Genomic DNA, 18043 nt, shown 5'->3' on the forward strand with positions numbered 1-18043 from the left:
GTCACACCAGGCTCCGATAAATCTGACGTGTTTTTCGCATTTCCTGCACCAGAGAGGGACGGAGACAGAGAGCAGTGTCGGGGGGAGGCAGCCAGCGGTATGTCCACTGGAAGTTAACATCAACAGCAGGGACTAAAACCAGGCCGTGCACCGAGCAGCAGGAACCGCTGTATACTTCCATACCAACCGCGTGAATCCGCCCCTCCTCCCCGCCCCTGCTGCGGTTGTTTCCAGCCGCTGTCTGGTCGCAGCAGTCCGGCTGGAACATCCCCGATGCACCGCGGCGGCTGCCAGCAGGCGTCTGGAGCCTCCCACCCACCACACGGTGCAATGCAACACAGGCTAGTGCTTCCAGGGTGCCCTACTGCAGCTAAAGGAGCTCTTTAATACCTCGAAGGTAAAAGCAATGACATGCAGAGTCACACCTGGGGCCTCTGCTCGCGTGTGTTTTAACTCTTGGCTGTTTGTTCACGTTTCTTCCGTTCACTTTTAAGGAGAGCTTCGGTCGTTTCTCTGCTGCTGCTGTTTATTTTCGGGAAATTTGTAGCATATTCGACAAAAAGACGATTTAAACAAGACCGAAAAGGAAGAAGAAATAAAGGTTTTTCATAGTTGGCGTTTTCTCCGTCAACTGGAGGGGATTACAGTATCTGAGCACCACCGGTTGAACAGAGCCGTTACTCAAACCGTTACAGGACTTAACGGTCACCATGGTCATCTTCAACGGGCAGCTGAAGATCAAGATCCGCGAGGCTCTGGACCTCAAACCCACGGCGTGGTCCCTGCGTCACGCCGTCGGTCCCAAGACCCAGACCTTCCTCCTGGACACGTACATCGCCCTGAATGTGGACGACTCCCGCGTGGGCCAGACCTCCACCAAGCAGAAGACCAACAGCCCTGCGTGGAACGATGAGTTCACCACGGAGGTCCACGACGGCCGCAGGATCGAGCTGTCCGTCTTCCACGATGCGCCAATCGGCTACGACGACTTCGTGGCCAACTGCATCATCCAGTTCGAGGACATCCTGCACAACGGGAGCAAGCACTTCGAGGACTGGGTAAGACTGCTGTGTGACCCCCTGGGGCATTCATGGTGGGGCTGATGATGGTGCTGAAACCTCAACAGCTTTAACTAGGGCTGCCAAAAGTAATTCTGTTGCTGCTGTTTTAAAAGAAGTCATTAGCCTATGTAATTCATATTTAAGAAACTGCCTGAAACAAGCTTGTCTTATTTAAGCAATAATGCAAAACCCAATGATATAACAAATAGCCAAAGTAAACTCTTTCGGGGGCACAGTAAAAACAAACCGTTTTGCAAAAAGCACTTTTATATAAAATAGTTATAATGTATAAGGAAGGGTCACTAGATAATGACATGCAGGAAATAATATATATAATGCAATGCAGGAAAAAACATCTGGAAACACCTGGGCCCTGGATGGTTAAGGCGTGTTTTACACAACCCAGCCTCAAATGATTGCAATTCTAGCTTAATAAGGGACCCATAACTTTAAAAAATATTGCTTCTTTTCAATAATTGAGGACAGCACTATTCCTTTACACGTCCAACATGCAAAAATGCACTTAGATAAAAGTAAATCAAAAGCAGCAGAAAGAAGTGTTAAAGTATTCCCCATGGTCAAAACAAGTCATTTTTATGAGCTTTTTGATTACATAATATGTTTGACTCACAAAGGTGAAAGTAACATCTCATAATATTGATGTAAAATTTCGACTTATGACTCCATAGATCAGAAAAGAAGTGGCTGTCTCATAATCATGTCTAAGTTAGATGAACACGTGTCTGTGAAGCAGCAATAAAACCTTTATTAGCTACTTGGGAGTTTTGCAACAAGCTGGAAACATCTATGGCTAAGGTTATGGCAAAACGTTCAGCTAGCTGACATGAAGCAATGTTATTATTCATATGTGTCTGGCTCAGGCTGTTATTTACTCACTCTGTAGCTTGTCTTTATGAGAGGTAAATCTCATTCTAAATCTCATACTCAGCCGCTTTTCACTTTTTTCCACAAATTTCACTATGTTTGGCAGGTAGTCACATAATAGTAATGTTGCAGGCTGTGGAACCAAAACAATGAGTTCAACAGAAAGGCTCCATTGTGCTGATTTTTGGAACCTGTGATTATGGGAGCCAGCTGTTTTTAGTGTTTTCACCAAATTTTATACATCAGATTTCACTTGTGAAGACCAATATTTATTTATTTTTTTACTATTGATCCATACCAGTACATTGTTGTCCTGCAGCTCGGTCTGACAGATGAACTAGTCCCTGCACACAAACACAGACAGTATAGATCCTGTTACCTTTGTTGTGCTCTGCTTAGATGAAGCAGTGACCCACAGCAGAGCTGCAGAGGAGAGAGAGGGTGTGGTTTTGGCCACATGCATGACACACACACATACGTGCACGCACACACACACACAAAGGGCAGCATGCAGAAGCTGGTCATTGTTGTCTGAAGCTGCTGAAGCAGACGGATGCTTGAGTGTATTATTGATGAGGCCATCAGGTCCATTAGAGACGGAGGGAAAGAGAGAGAGAGCAGGATGAAAGAGAGGAAGAGGATGAAACAGAAGGAGGATGGAGAACAGAAAGTACAGCTCAGAGTGTATTCCTCATGCAGATAAGGCTGAGAGAGCTGTGTGATGTCTCATGTTTGACAGTAAACACTCAGTTATTGATCAAAGATTTTGGAACAAGATGAGAGCATCTGAAGTTCTGGTGGGTTTAAATAATCAGCTGCGCGTGTTAAGGTTTAGCCTACATCTCTGAAACGCATTAGGATAATATTCCAAAGTGTGGTGAAGAGTTTTTACTATCTCTTGTGCTCTACGCTTGGTTCCTGTAGTGTTTATTCTTCACAAGGTTTTTTACAAGAGGCAGAATTATCCGCAGAAGTATTCTCCTCTCCAAACAGACACTATAATTGAAACGTTGAAAACAATAAAGTAGGCTCAATTAAAACATCACTGTGTCTCTCGCTGCTCCTAACATTAGCTCTGTCTAAGAGCTCTGCTTGTTTTTGGGTTACTGAGTGTGTTTTGCAGTTGTAAGTCCCCAGCATCCCTCTGACACAGTCCTGGTGGGAGCCAGAGTAGTGCTGTATTCCCGGTGATCAAACTGGCCTCTGTCGCCCCCGTTCAGGCCGTGGTCACTTGGAGGCTGCCGAGTGCTGTTCTGTTGTCCACTTGTCTGACTCTGGTGCTCATTATGCGGACGCCGCTGCGCTAAACCTGACTGACGTACTCCTCCAGATTGTCTGAAGCTACTTTGCTAGCAGTGTAAGCCCCAACAGTCCCCCAGTCCTCCGAGCTTCCAGTCTGGACGCTAACTCAGCTAACTAGCTAACAGTGAAAAGTAAACAATCGGTCCATCTGGAAACTCAGTAAATCACAGAGAGTTCAGGCAGAGCAGTCAGAGGACATTAGAGGAAAACCAGAAGATATTTTAAATACCAGTGACCCAGTTTAACCACAGTGAGGAAAGTTAGAACCTTGTGTTTTTATACAGTAATCAAGGAGACCTTGACGCATGACCTGCAGCTTCTACTTCTAATGCCATTGGAATGTCAAATTAAAGCTGCTGTGAGGAACTTTATGTCTGTGTTGATTTTGGCGCCCCCTGTGGACAAAGTCATACCTCTTATCTCTTTGCTGATTTTGTCCTGTACATGCTTAAGCTGTTTTTTTTTTAGCAAAAAATCTCCTGCTTTCTTTAACAGTCATATGTATCACTCACTTTAAATTTCTGCCCTGGAAAATCTGATCAAAGGCAGCGTGAAGTTAATGGCTTCGTCTGCCACCCGCCCCCCCGCCAGCATTTTCAGGCATTAAAAATAACTACATAGAAATAATCAGTCTTGTCGCTGATGGTCTGGTTTGCTTTTACAGGTCATATAGAGTAATCAGAATTAATTTCAGTCTGTTTCATAACCAGCGAAAAACTTCTCACAGGAGCTATCTGTCAAAAAATTAATTGTCAGGAAATGACTCAGAAATATTTAGCCCTGAGTATTAATGTGTTTGTTAAGGCCTCTAATTTATTTCAAGTCAAATGACCCCAAAACCAATTTAATAATCTAATCTGGTTTTATTCACTTGAATGAAATCAACTTTTAGATCCGTCTCCTTGTGTTTAAAGGTGCACATTTCAAGGCACAACCATGGGTGCTCTGCTGTTATCTTGACTTAAGCTGCATCATTCACTATGTCATCTGAGACAAAGAAAAACTTGACATCACCATGAGGGAACCAAACAGCTTGTGTAATTTGCTGTTGAGTAATGCTAATGTATACTGACAAAAGTCTGTAGAGAAGTTGCGGTGGCTCCATAGCCTCAAACCCATCTCACAATGTAGTGTACATGCTGTACGTCTCACTCTGATCAAGGACATTTCTAAATATTATAGGAGCTGGACATTCGAGTGACTCAGCAATTTATGAAACTGGTGATCTTCTAGACAATTGAAGCTGGAAAAATCTAACTGTAACTGTATATTTTTAAAATGCTTCATGAACAGTAATGTTTAATGAATGGGCACAAATGTTTCCATTTAAATGGGTGCAGCTTTTCCAGACTTTACGGCACTGTTTAAGCAGCCCTGCAAACTGTGACTTTACACTAGCTGCAGAATAAGGTTGTAGGCCTATAGTTAACATTGAAACATAATGCTTTGTCTTATTTTCTTTTTGTTGTCTGGTGATTAATGGTAGCTACTTTTAGCCGTTAGCTTTCTTGTTATTGCTTGGCAAAGTGTTCAAAGACTTTAGGACAAGAGAGATAACCTGGCCACAGGAAGTGAAGCTAAGATGTGGTTATGTCTCTGTGTTGCAACAAAACAATTACACAACTTTGGCATCAAAACCAAACAATTTTAACACATGGTTTAAAGAGACAATTAGTCTGGTCCAGCTGGCTGCAGTCAGTCGATTAGCTAACGATACAAATGTACAAAAAACGAAAACGAACGGGGCCTTGAAACAAATGATCTTTAAAATAATAGGTTAAGTGACCTAACGTTAGTTATAATAGCTAGTTAACCCACTAGCTACCTGTTGTCAGAGCAGGAGTCAAGTTTGGTGATGCAAGGTTAAGGGTGGGAACAGCTGACGCAAACAGGAAATCCTCCGTAGACCAGACTGTCTCATTTCAGTTCGGCTTTAGCATTTACACAGGCTACAATGACTCATCCTCCGCACCGTAGAACACGTCTTTCGAAGGATGCAGCACCCGAATTGAGACACAGATATTTTCTGCGATTTAGGCAGCCCATGGCCTTGTATTGGAAAATAAAAGTTAAGTGTCAGGTGTGATAATGGCCCTCAGGAAAACAGTTTCTCTTCTCACCTCTGCCCTGACTGAAATCTACAGATGGAGGAAGGTTTTATGAAAAAAAATGACTAAAAGGTAGAATATTATAACCCGAAGACTGTGTTGACTCTGTTCGGACATGCAACATTTCAGGATCTAGTTCTGATGCCGGCTTTGCTACTAGCAGGTTCTCAGAAGTAAGGCAGACGATATTAGACTTGTTAAAGGAGATCAAGGAAATCAAAATTGTCACTGTAAACGTATCAGATATAGGCCTATTGTATGTTACAATATTGTGCCAGGATCTGACAGAGTGCTCCTTTAATAATATGAGTGGAATATTAGATCTTAACCAATCACATTACTAGCTTGATATGAATCACTTGACCTGAGACCAGATTGTAAAACAGTGCGTCTGAATGCAAGGCTGGATTTATTTGTTGTTTTTGGGCTGCAGCTAGGTTGCAGACGTTGTCTGGTGAGTTCCCACACGAAAAAATATTTTTATTTTCCAGGGAAATAGGAAAGACTTATCAAAGACAAATGGCATCAGTTTAGGAGCATTATGATCGAGTAACCTATAAAGTCACAATAACATGGACCACATACAGTAGCTTTCTTATATTCAGTACAGGGGACGGGTAGAGTTTGTTTATGGGCTCTTTTTCAGGTGAGCTGTATACTGTTGTTCTGCCCGCCTGTCTTCCAGGTGCAGGCGCTTCCCACAGGGAGAACGTACAGTTAGTCAGCACATTGTCACTGTCTCAGGTTTCATTATTATGTAGCCCAAGACGGGGTAAGCTTTTGTTCTTACTGTGGAACAACATGCTTCTCATTGTTCCATGTGTGAATGGGCTTTTATAAACAAGGGTTAGTGATGAAACATTTTGTCAGCTACATCAAAGTGCAGAAGCTTCTGTTTTAAACACCTTTCAGTCCGTGCTTTTTTAACTTGAAAGGAACAAAATAAGCTGTTTTTATGAATAAAAATCTGATTTTGCAGCTTATTTTTGTTTAGCAAATAAGCTGTGATTAAACTCTGGGACAGAAATGGCTTGCCAAGGCTTACACTTGTATTCTTGCTTACTTTGATGTAATTTCTTGGGGTATCGCCACTCCTACGCTTCATAGGCCTAAACGAGGGCTGCACAATTTATCACAATTTCATAGTTATCACAATATGAGCAATAAACACATCCCAAAGTCTGAATGTATCGCATTAAATAAGAACTTTTGTATATAAACAAGCCATGCTTTCTCACTTACCATGCGAAAAGTTTACCTTTTGGATGGAGCCCTGGGAATAATGGCCGTGCTGTCACACCATTTTGATGCAGTCAGATGGAGCTCAAGCTCGCTGTCATCTACAGATTGATTAGTGACAATTTTGCGGATTTGGATTTTTTATTTTGTTTCAGGAGGGACATGTTGCAAACATAGGTATTGCGTAAAACATGCAGAACAGCAGATAGACATAGAAACTAAGAGCTATAGCTAATGTGCACTCTATAATATTTGTATTGCACTTCATATCATTATCACACATCACTGCTGTAGCTATTGTAGATTTTATTTTAGATCACTTAAAAGGGATAATAAAAGCAAAGGTCTCTAGCGTCAAGTTCACAGCTGCCTCCTGCTAACCCCTTGTTGTCACCATGTTTACACAGCATGAAATGTAACAAGACGAGGTCAAAACAACGTGTTTGAAAGCAGGTGCGCGGGGGGAACGTTGGAGAGAACAGCGGAGGAGCAGCCCCGCATACCCTCCGAACAAAGTATCCAGAACCATATAGACGGAGAGTTGCGTCAGTGGAGTACCAATTTGCTCCATGATCCGCCATTGCGATGTTGCAACTCTCTCTCTAGGGCTGTGAAAGTACCGTCAGTCGCTCAGTCAGTCAGTCACATACAGACCCATGAGTAGGGCTGACCTCCGTGGTCAGCCAAAGATGTCATCAGTGAATGAAAATGACAAAAGACTTGAAAAATGATTACTTTTGCCATCTCATTTTTAGTCAAGGTAAGTTAAAAAGGGATTATGAAAATGTTCTACACCTGAGTGTTGTTCCCCTGTTTGTCACCAAACTGAATGGGATGTACACATTAAAAAACAACCTATAGAATCTACTCGTTAAAATTGAGGTAACAATTTGCACTTTTTTTGACTGAGTAAATTTGACCTTATGTTTTGAGTGAAGAGTAACTCAATTTAACAACTATGATACACTAAAATAAATTGGGTAAATTCTACATTAACATCTCATTAGATTACACAATTAATAACTTAATAAAAACAACTTTTCACGCTCACACTCACGGGCAATTTAGAGTCACCAATGAACCTAACAAGCATGTCTTTGAACTGTGGGAGGAAGCCGGAGTATCCGGAGGGAACCCACGCATGCACAGAAAGAACATGCAAACTTTTGGGAATGTAATTTCTTATCATATACAGACACAGCAACTAGAAATCGTCTGGTATATCTAACTTAAAAATGTATAAACACCGATGGCACACCAGTTTGCGATACTCGCACCGATTAGTCAACCCTGGCCTGCAGCCAAGAACAATCATTGACGCATGCGCACTTTGCAGCACAGGCCCGATATCTTTGGGTAGATTCTGTAATGTTATTTTGGGTTGCAATTGTTGCTGTTGAAAATTAGGTAATACAGGTAAACTTTACTCCTTTCAATTAATTCACTTTTTCACACCAATTATATCATCAACAAAGGAGCAATATAATGACATGTGAGACTGAAGCCTTAGCTTTCCCCTTCAAAAAGAATGAATACTAGATATTATGGTTGTTATCATGCATGTAACTTCCTAACTCTTGACTACTCTAGGTCTATTTTCACAGGTTTTTATAGGCTAACTGATTCATTAACAAGAACTTTAGATTACTTAAAAGTTTCAGCTGTGCATTATTTCAATTCAATGTCCTCACTTTGGGTTCAGAACTGAAAGACGCTTTTGTATAGGGAGGAGTAAAACTGCACCTGAGTCTGTGCTTGTGTCTCTGATCACGGCTTTCCCTCCATTTCATCTGATAAAACTTTTTTCTTTCCTTTATTCTTGTTTCAAGCACAGAAAAACTCTGTATTCTTCAAAAAATGCACCGCAATGGCCCCACAACAGTGCATACTCATGATTCCTGTTCGATCAACTAGAATTTTGGGACCATTTTTAAAAAAATCTTTCAATGAATCTGAAGGATTTATAGTATCTGCACCGTGGTGGGAAAAAAAGGCTTCAGTTGGTCTCTGTTTTTAATTCTGTGAAGCAGATATTTCAGTTAAAATAAACGTGTGAACACAAATCTTCATCCCGTGTCAGGACAAGTCGGTGCAAATTTAAATCGACTAACACACCAGACACCAGACCAAAAACTAATATGTCTCTGTTCTCCTGCAAGCCTGAACTCGACCTGCTGTCAATCACCTCCTGCAGCAAATGATACCTGCCAAGCCGGTCATATTGTTAGTCAACCAGAGAACACACACAGACACACACTCACACAAATACATACTCACACAATAGTGAATCCACTTCACTGACGTTTCAACTCATTACTCAAGTAGGTGTGAAGTATAATATGCAACGATATGAAAATAGTTGTGTAATGGGTGGTGTACAACGCTCTGGATGTTTCTGAAATGACACCATTAATAAAATAATAACTTATTTGTATTGCACCTTTTAAAACACACTTACAAAGTGCTTTATAAGAGAGAGTGCACATGTAAATCCTGCACAGACAGGCAGAAATGCAACATACATATAGGTCTGAAACAAGCATATTGGCATACATTTAAACACACATACAAGCATGATGTACAGACAGACAGAGTTTCTGAAAACGCTAACCTAAAGAAATATGTTTTTAGCAGCTGTTTAAAACTGACCACAGATTCGGCAGACCTAATGCTCTGTGGTAGAGGTTCCAGAGGTTAGGGGCCGCCACTGCACGATCACCTGTGGATTTGAAGTGGGATCGAGGAACTGATAAAAAGGCCCTGATCAGGAGATCGGAGAGTGCCTCTCATAACACACTGGGATGATTCCCGGTATCGGGGGATCAGTTATCACTAGGGCTGTGCACTGCCAAGAATCTGACGATACGATATGTATCACAATACAGGGGTTACGATTCAATATATTGCGATATATTGGGATACTGTAAGCAAGGTGATATATTGCGATTTGTAAAAAAACTGATTAAAAAAATGTGTATATGTTTGTATACACATTAGTTTAAAGAACACACCACCATATGCATATAATCTGAGTCAAAAACATTCACTTTTTTATGCACTAATAACAGTGCATATCAATGAAAAATAAAAGTGATTGCAGAAAGACATGCCCAGCTTTCAGGACACTTCTCTGTGCAGTTATGAATTGAGGTCGGTGGTAACTTCGGTGTGTGAATTTGTTCCAGAGTGAGTTGAGTGAGATCCACTCGTTTACCGTTAGCTGTTTGCTGTTCGTTTAGCTGTACATCCTCAGAATGGTGTCTTGCTAAGCGCGCTCTCAGATTTGTTGTGTTCCCAGAGAACTTTGTCAAGGCACATTTTGCAAACAGCATGGCTCTTGTCTAACTCCTTAGTGCCGCTTTGTCTTAGTCTTAGTACCGTCAAAATGAGCCCACACTTCAGCCTTATACGCCACAGGAGCCGGTCTAACTTTTTCAGATTCAGCAATGAGTGCTATTGTTGGCTAATGCTAGCGGTATGCAGGCATAACTTTTTGTTGTTGTTATGTTGGAGGTTTAGAGTCTAATGGCTGAACTGCCATCTAGTGGTCGGGGATTTAAACAGCACAACACAAAATGAACCACTAAAATCGTTGCATGTAAATTATTAATTAAAAATGTTTTTTTTTTTTTACAAAACCGTAATATCGGGATATTTAAGTGTATCAATATTTTCTTGCACCCCTTGTAATCACGCTTAATAGAATCAAGGGTTTCAGTGTTTGTTTCATTTAAACAATGACGGGAGCATACTGTACTTCAATGATCCATGACTTAGCTGCCTGAAAGTGGGATTCAGTAGGAACATGAATTAGTTGTGCTGCAGTACTCGCAGTACTAAGACATGTCAAACTTGGAAATGATACCAACTAGCTGGCTGTATTGTAAAAAAAAAAATACAATACCAGTACCAATACAAGTACCCTTTAAATGATACCGATACCCAAAGAGTACTTCACTTGATGCCTTGTTCTCTTCTTCAACGGAAACCCATTATGTAGATGGATATATTGCAGAAAAATACCATATCTATTAAGACTAATTTTTAAGTAGTTTAAAGTGTTCAAATTAATAAAATTTATTTATTGACTGTATAATTCATTTTAAATTTTCAACATAACTCCTCCCCTTAAATTGAAGAACTTCTGTAGTGATTGATTGTGAAAAAAAAAATACATCTGATTACCAAACGAATCAAACGAAGGTATTGTTTGATTGGAGCAGTTTCTTTACTATTTGGTACTGTCTTTTTGTGGACTTGAACGTGATGGTATTGGATCTAATACTCGTTTTGATCATCCATTGAATCAAAGAACGTAAAGTAACCTTTTTTTTTTTTTTTTACTGCTGACCTAAACTTTTGATTAAGGCATTTTTAAGTCGAGCTAAATGGGCATCATTCCAGCTGGATTGGCAAAAGTACATCTGATAAGCTTGTTGGATTTCCAGTTACACCGGTTCAGTCCAGCTAATCTCAGTCTGATTTGGGGTTTTTTGGCTGAGATTGAAAGGAGACAGCTGAAGAATAGCGTAGAAAAAAGTCTTGTTCATAAGACATGGAAAGGAAGATCAGATTGCTAAATCTGTCAGGAGTTCCTGCTGCAGTGATTTCATGTGTAGGCAGGCGTCTTGCTAGAACTTGTCATAAAGAGAGATGCGTGGAGATTGAAAACAAGAGTTTGATTTAACAGCACAACAGGCAGTGGGTGGGGACGGGGGTGGGGGAGAGACTAGCAGTCTAGTTTTAAATTGTTGCATGAGGGAGGGCTAATGTGTGAAGCAGCGGCATTTGATTTCATCCATGATTATTAACATATGCATTAATTTTTTTCTAAGCAATAACACCAATAAACAAAATATTTTGTTATTTTATGAAGGGTTTGTTGGAATCAAAGTATGAACAATGGCATTTGTCTGAATTTTCATACAATTAGCCAATCAGCCCTGATATCAAATTGGCAGCGAAAAGAACCCTGAATGTGGCTTTGAGTCCAGACCTGAAACTGTGGATCCTGACAGTCTGGTATAGTGACATGAAACAGGGGTTTCGGAAGTTAAACAAGACTAGGTCAAAACCTAGTATGTGTCTGACAGCATCAGGTCAGTGTGCACTTTTGTGGGCAATGTGTTACAAGGACTGTCCTTATGAGGCCGATGACAACGTGTTTGAAAGCAGGTGACCCCAGCTGTCAGCCAAACAATTTGTAGGAATGAAAGTCTTTCTAAATGTTCATATAATTAGGCTACTCATTCAGTCTCGATACCAAATTGGCAACGTAAAGAACCAGGAATGCTAAATAGGTTTGCATGGCCGAGTCCAGACCTGAAACAGCAAACTCCATCAAGTTCACTGATAGTGTGGTAAAGTCAAATGAAACAGGGGTTTTAAGTTAAAAAATAACATTCTAAGATAATAATAATAATAATATATAATATAAAAATCCAACGAACATCATGGAGGAACTAACACTATTGTCAATCTGTTGTCCAGCTTTGTGCCAGAACAGAGGAGTTATAACCACAATGGCAACTGCTCAACACCAGAGCAGCTTGTTTTATAGAATCAGCATGTCAATTTCACTCAACATTGTTGTCTGTGTTCACTACTCTTAACTCCTGGCTTTTGCCGCCATCCTCATTAAGGTTTTGCAGCACAGATTACGCATGGGACATAATATCGATACAAAAATATATCATCATCTGGACTTGTGCATTACAGTTACTGTTAGGCTGGCGCAAATATTGATATTTTAATTTTACAAATTTTGACTCAACTCATCACTAATTCATGACTCCTCACAGTGACGCATATGACGTGAATGAGGGTAACGTGAACGGCCGAAAAAGATGATAATCAGATATCGTGTTGTATCATTATCTTATTTTCTTTCAATATATCAATTATCGCAGAATCGTGATATTATCATGTATCGTATTGCCAGTTGCCCTGCAATTCTCACCCCTTGCACAGACTGTCCTAAAGTGCTTTTTGAACTGCTTGTTAGTTAAAGGGTGGGTATCAAGCTTCATATTTAACTCTGTGATACCTGTGGAGTAGCTTAGCATAATTTACATTTAAAAAACTCACACTGGTGCTCTGGCAGGCCCTCATACAGCCTCTGCCTGAAATGACTCAGTCAGCTCTGTCCCTTTCAGAAACCCCGCCCCTACAAGCCCGCTTTCTTCTGATTGGCCAGCTCTCGGAAGCCTGCTGTGACGTCACAAAGTGCAGCGTGTAGAAAAAACTGTGTGAAACCTGGCGTTCACAGCAGCCTGCAGACTGAGCTGAGAAGCCTGGGGATTACTCCAACAGACTTTCACCTACAGATTTGAAACGTTTAGTCTGGACATCCAACATTGCAACATTATATATATGTCTTGAAATGTGAAACAGCATAATTAGCCCTCTTTAACCTAAGAGTTACTGTATATAAACATAAATGATACTGTTACTTTCAGAGCTGTAGCCGAGTCACATCTTGTGTCAGTGGAATGGGTTTTGCTGTACAATACGAAGCAACTACGAACTCCTGTATCAGCCTACATGAGTCTCACGTTTTACCTGCAACATAAAAGTTTTCAGTCTTCTGATCAGGTTATTAATGGGAGTCTGATGTGGTGGGCATGTTCAGCAGGCAAAGGGAGGAGAAGAGGACGATTGAGCAGATGAAAGCTGACGAGAACAGACATCACTTGTCCCCGTCTGGTGGTATTTCAGTCACAGCTCCTCTCATAGTTAATATCAGTAAAAGTTCATTAGGCTAAGTGGTCTGCACACGAGCGCTTCCCTATAAAACCTCATCTCCTGTAGTTGCACTCAGGTGAAAATAACATACTTCACATAATTGTTTTTTTAGCAGCGAGGCAAACAATACACCAACATGGAGGCTGTGTTATGTAACTGCTTTTTCATTAAAGGTGTGATGTGGGCATTGTTTGCAGAAGCTGCACCACCTTAACATTTATTCTGAGCCACATGGATCTTCTTGTGATACTTCCTCTCAGTCACAGCAGTTTTATAAAGGATCCATTACTCACTTACTTGACTTTTTGTGCTTCGAACTTCTTGAAGGGCCTTAAGTGTGATTGTTTTCTCGTCTTGCTTGGTAGTTAGTGCACAGTCCTTCACTTAAGCGACTGGAAAGCTAATGTGCAAACTATGTCTAATACAGAACAAAGGCTATATCCAAAACTAAAGGGGTATAAGAAAATATGAATCTACACTTGAGCATCTCAATAATATGTTTTGTGAAAATCGATCGACTGATTTATAGTTTACCCGCAATGGTTAGTGGCAGCAGTTAGTGGCGGTTCCTTTTTGTGTTGTGTTTAAACCCCCGACCACATGATGACAGTGTTGTAATCTATCTTCAGTTATTTGACCAGTGGCAACATGAATTTAGACAAGAAAAAGTAAACACACGAGAGCACAGGCAGAATCATGAAGGGCGGAGCATTTGGCCTTGTTTACAATTTGTCATCATATCGCATTTCAGCCTTATCAGCGCTTTACAATGATGTCACCAAACCATGGACTAATTTATAATGTTGTTCATACTTAAAAAACTGTTCTATACTTAATTTGAAGCATTTTTTTATGTTATGACAGAGCTGCCTTTTATTTTATTGTTGTCATGGCTACTGCATCGTGCATACTGTAATATTTTCCCCAGAAATAGTATCCGCTTTATTAACTATTGGTTTCATATACAAAAAAACATTCCTACAGTTTCAGCGTTCTAAATATGTAGCTTGTTTTGATGGACTTTCAGATCAAGTGATAGACTTTTCTTGTTATTATCTGGGACATTCCTTTAAAAGCAGCAGACTCTTGTGTTCACAGAAACATTAAGATGTTGAGTGATACAAATATAGAAGTAGTTTCATTCCAACATAAACGGTGCCTTCAGGACAGAATGTTGGCCCACGTTATTTATAGGCTAAGTCTGTTGTTCATTTAAGCTGAGTCATTTGAGTCTCATTAGAATTTAAAAACATTTGTCCAACAAGTCTGTTGACAGTCAATCTACACTCTCCTAGTTTATAGTATTATGGGCACAGATATAACCCAGGTCATGTGGCTAACTCCAGTCTGCAGTAGGGCTGTGAGCATGGAGTCAGATAATAGTCAAAAAGATTGAGCCTGTAAATAATGTTCACAAATAATTTCACAGTCTGTGGTTGTATTTCACGTTTTGTGTGCATGTAAAAAATATGCATTTTAGAATCTAATTTGTTAATGCGTAAAAAAAAGTTTGTCCTCACACATTCAAGTTTGTGAGTTTGTAAATAAGTTTTGCAGGTGTACAAATATTTTGTGTTTGTGTACTTAGAATTTGTGCCACAATATTTTCAATTTAAACATTTTACAAGTCCTGAGTTACTGACACACAAATTTCCTATCTACATGTACGAACTTCACAAGTTACGAGCTGTGAGTTACAAGTATGAATTCTGACCATTTCTTGACGCTTCGGTTATCCAGCCAATCAGCTCGCCTCCACGTTGTCCACTGACCATCCAATCAGAGGAAGCTAAACTGTCCAATCAGCGTGCAACTGATTCTAGCGTTCGCTAGTGGTATTACTCACTGACTTTGCCCAGTGTCAGGGGGCCTCATTCATGCGTAGAAATGTTCTTACTTAAGTAAGTGAATACCCGAAATCACCTTCGGATTCATGACGTGTGTACCGACCAATTTTGTTCTCACTACCGTGCGTATGTAAGTGAATCAGAATCATTCTAAATTGACAAGCGCATGCCCGCAATCTGCAATCTGCATTCTACCACGCCCCCATTTCTCTATATAAGGACATCCGCTTGGTGTATCAGGAAGAGAGCGGTGAGGTGAAGACCAGTTAAAAGAAGGAAAGGTTGCAAGAGATGGCCCCAAAGTGAAATTGCTGTCGGAGGGGGACGCAAGAAAAAAACACTTTTCCGAAGTGTGTCCTCAGGAGTCACGATGTTGAAAAAAAAATGAAGCTTGGGCTTCAAAAACTGTAAATGCTGTGTGTCCTGAGGTTCGGACCGTGGCTCAGGTAAAAAAAAAAAGAAGTGGTTTGACATCAAGGTGGACATTAAAAAAAGAATGGCTGAGCAGAAAAAAAGGAAGGAAACAGGTGGAGGACAAGGACCAGCTGATCTGACAGCGCAGGGTGAGAGACTGGCTGCAATAATTGAATCATTCATATCTGGAATTTGTCAACGCACTGAGGGTGAAAGTGATAACGTTAAACAAGAACCGTCTCCTAAAGTTATTTCATTTCATGATTTAAAGTGATGTTTTGTAATTAACGAGTGCAAGTCAATCCGAAAAAACATTTTATTCAAATTAAAATAACAATGTTCATTGCAACAACAATTTTATTTGGTCAATGCATTAGTAAATTTACGGCTTTAGGCTTTAGGCTTTTTTAAATGAACAGTTTGAATATGCCGTGCATTAAGTTATACGGGTGTGCGTTTACATTTTCTGAGAAAGCCGGTCCTTCATCATTTGTGCGTACGCAGGGTCTGAGGAAGTCCTAAATTTGTTCGCAGAGTACGAACAAACTCAAAGTAAGAACATATTGATGAATCCGAGATTCGTGCGTCAAATGTTGGTTAAGCACAGATTTGTGCGTATGCACTGTTTGTGAATGAGGCCCAAGGCTCTGAGCACAGGCTCTGTTAGAGGTCACTAGCACAGGAGCTCAGACCACCGGGAGTTTGGAGTCATCAGGCCTGAGGCTGAGGGACTCAGTGTGGAATGACACAGGAAAAAACATTTCCTAATGTCTTTATTCCCATTGTCCAGCAGTATTTAATGACTTTTAGTTGACGATGTATCAATATATTAAAATTAAAATAGATTTGACAAAAAGGCAGTGTTCATTTATTACAAGAGCTGATTTGGTTATCACCAGAAACTCTTCAATCAATTGCAATCCTGCTGAAATAAAACATTAATGAATGATAAACCTTGTCAGAAGAAAATTCATGAAATGTTTTTTGGATTTTAAATTAAATGTTAACGTAATTTTTCAAAATAAAAGGGCAAACTTTAAGAAGAATTTTGACAGTCAGTCAACTTTGGGCTTTTGGGAACTATTTATGAGCTATACTGTATATTATGTGGACTTTTTATGAGCCAAACTATATGGGTACATAAGTAAATAATGACTATAATCAATAGTTGCTCACAATACTGCAAAACTACCCCTTGAGAAAAGATACCAACATTTTAGTCAATGCAACATTTTTAAACCAGAATTATGCTAAAATATTTCTAGTCTGCATTATGAGTGTACTCTTTGCTAACTCTGTAGTCTCCTGCTGTGGTTGTCAGACTGTTAGTCTGATGTTGCAGCTGTGACTAAGTCAGCTTGCCGTGTTGTTGCTCTGATCGCGCTTCAGCTGCTGGATCTGACAGTGGAGAGAGACGCAAAGGAAAAGTTCAGTTTTGACCGACGAGTGAATGAGCGAGACACAACACGAGTCTCATGTTAATAAGCCCCTCCCCCGCCACTACAGCCGTACTGTAGTCATGTGAGGAATGTGGAGCGCTCCGCTGTCTCTCTGCAGATTGTAATTAAGCGTTTGTTCTTGTGCAAAGATATTTATGCAGCAGGAAAGGTCAAAGCACAAGAGCAGCTTTTTGCACTCTGGTTCTCGTCTTGCTCAAAGGCACTTGAATTCATTGTACAGTATGATCATCAGGGAACGTAACTTGTGATTTATTTGCAAATTATTGAGCAATAGTGTTTTCCCGAGCCTGTGTCAGCTCTCATACAGACTGAACAGAGGAAGAGCTCCGGCCTGCTCTCCTCTTGACCCTGCTTCCCTGCGGGCTGGAGTAGAGGGGTGTCCTCTCTGTGGACTGAAGGAAACGGGGGGGGCGGCTGGGCTGTGTGTGTATGAGTCTAATATTAGCCACAGTGTGTTTGAGTCACACGGTGGGCCCTACTTCCTGTTTTTACTGTCCGAGTTTACTTCCCAGAGAAAGGAGGGAGGAGGGAGAGAGGGATGGCTCCCCAGGTGCTCGCCTTCAGCTCCTGTTGTCCTTATTTTATCTGCTGTCCTGACCACGTCGTCCGTCACTTAGGCTACTTCACGAAATATTAAAAATATTCAGACAAATACTATGTAAGGAATGCAAGATGCTTCTCTTCTTCTCCTGCTAACTTTTCATTTCTGATGGAGATGCCTTTTGTTTTAGCGTTCTCTCTCGACTTGCACCTCTAATTTAGGGCTCCATTGCAGACTGATGGATGGATATTTAGACCAGTTTGAAATCAAGACATTAAGTAAGGCTGCTTGAGTTCAACAAAAATCATTTTAAAGTTGAGATCAGACCAAAAAACAAACAAAACATTTTGACATTGGCGATCAGCAGAGGAGAGAAGTCAGCAGATTTGAGCGCAGACATGCAGCACAAATGTCCGAGTTTATGCAGCAGGTCTAATGAAGT

General features: G+C 40.6%; 1 protein-coding gene across 2 annotated transcripts in view; it reads left to right on the forward strand.

Annotated features, from left to right (window-relative positions):
* Positions 1–250: 250 nt before the first annotated feature.
* Positions 251–18043, forward strand: part of LOC138589034 (protein kinase C epsilon type-like) — an 88828-nt gene continuing 71035 nt past the window's right edge. For both annotated transcript variants that reach the window (XM_069659308.1, XM_069659309.1), the window contains exon 1: positions 251–1058. In XM_069659308.1, coding sequence (XP_069515409.1) covers positions 711–1058 — 348 coding nt within the window. In that variant the 5' untranslated portion in view covers positions 251–710. The remainder of the gene's footprint in view (positions 1059–18043) is intronic.

This window comes from Semicossyphus pulcher, unplaced genomic scaffold, assembly GCF_022749685.1.
Source record: "Semicossyphus pulcher isolate SPU_LCO1_2020_fin unplaced genomic scaffold, fSemPul1.0.p SCAF_12, whole genome shotgun sequence".
Taxonomy (NCBI): Eukaryota; Metazoa; Chordata; class Actinopteri; order Labriformes; family Labridae; genus Semicossyphus; species Semicossyphus pulcher.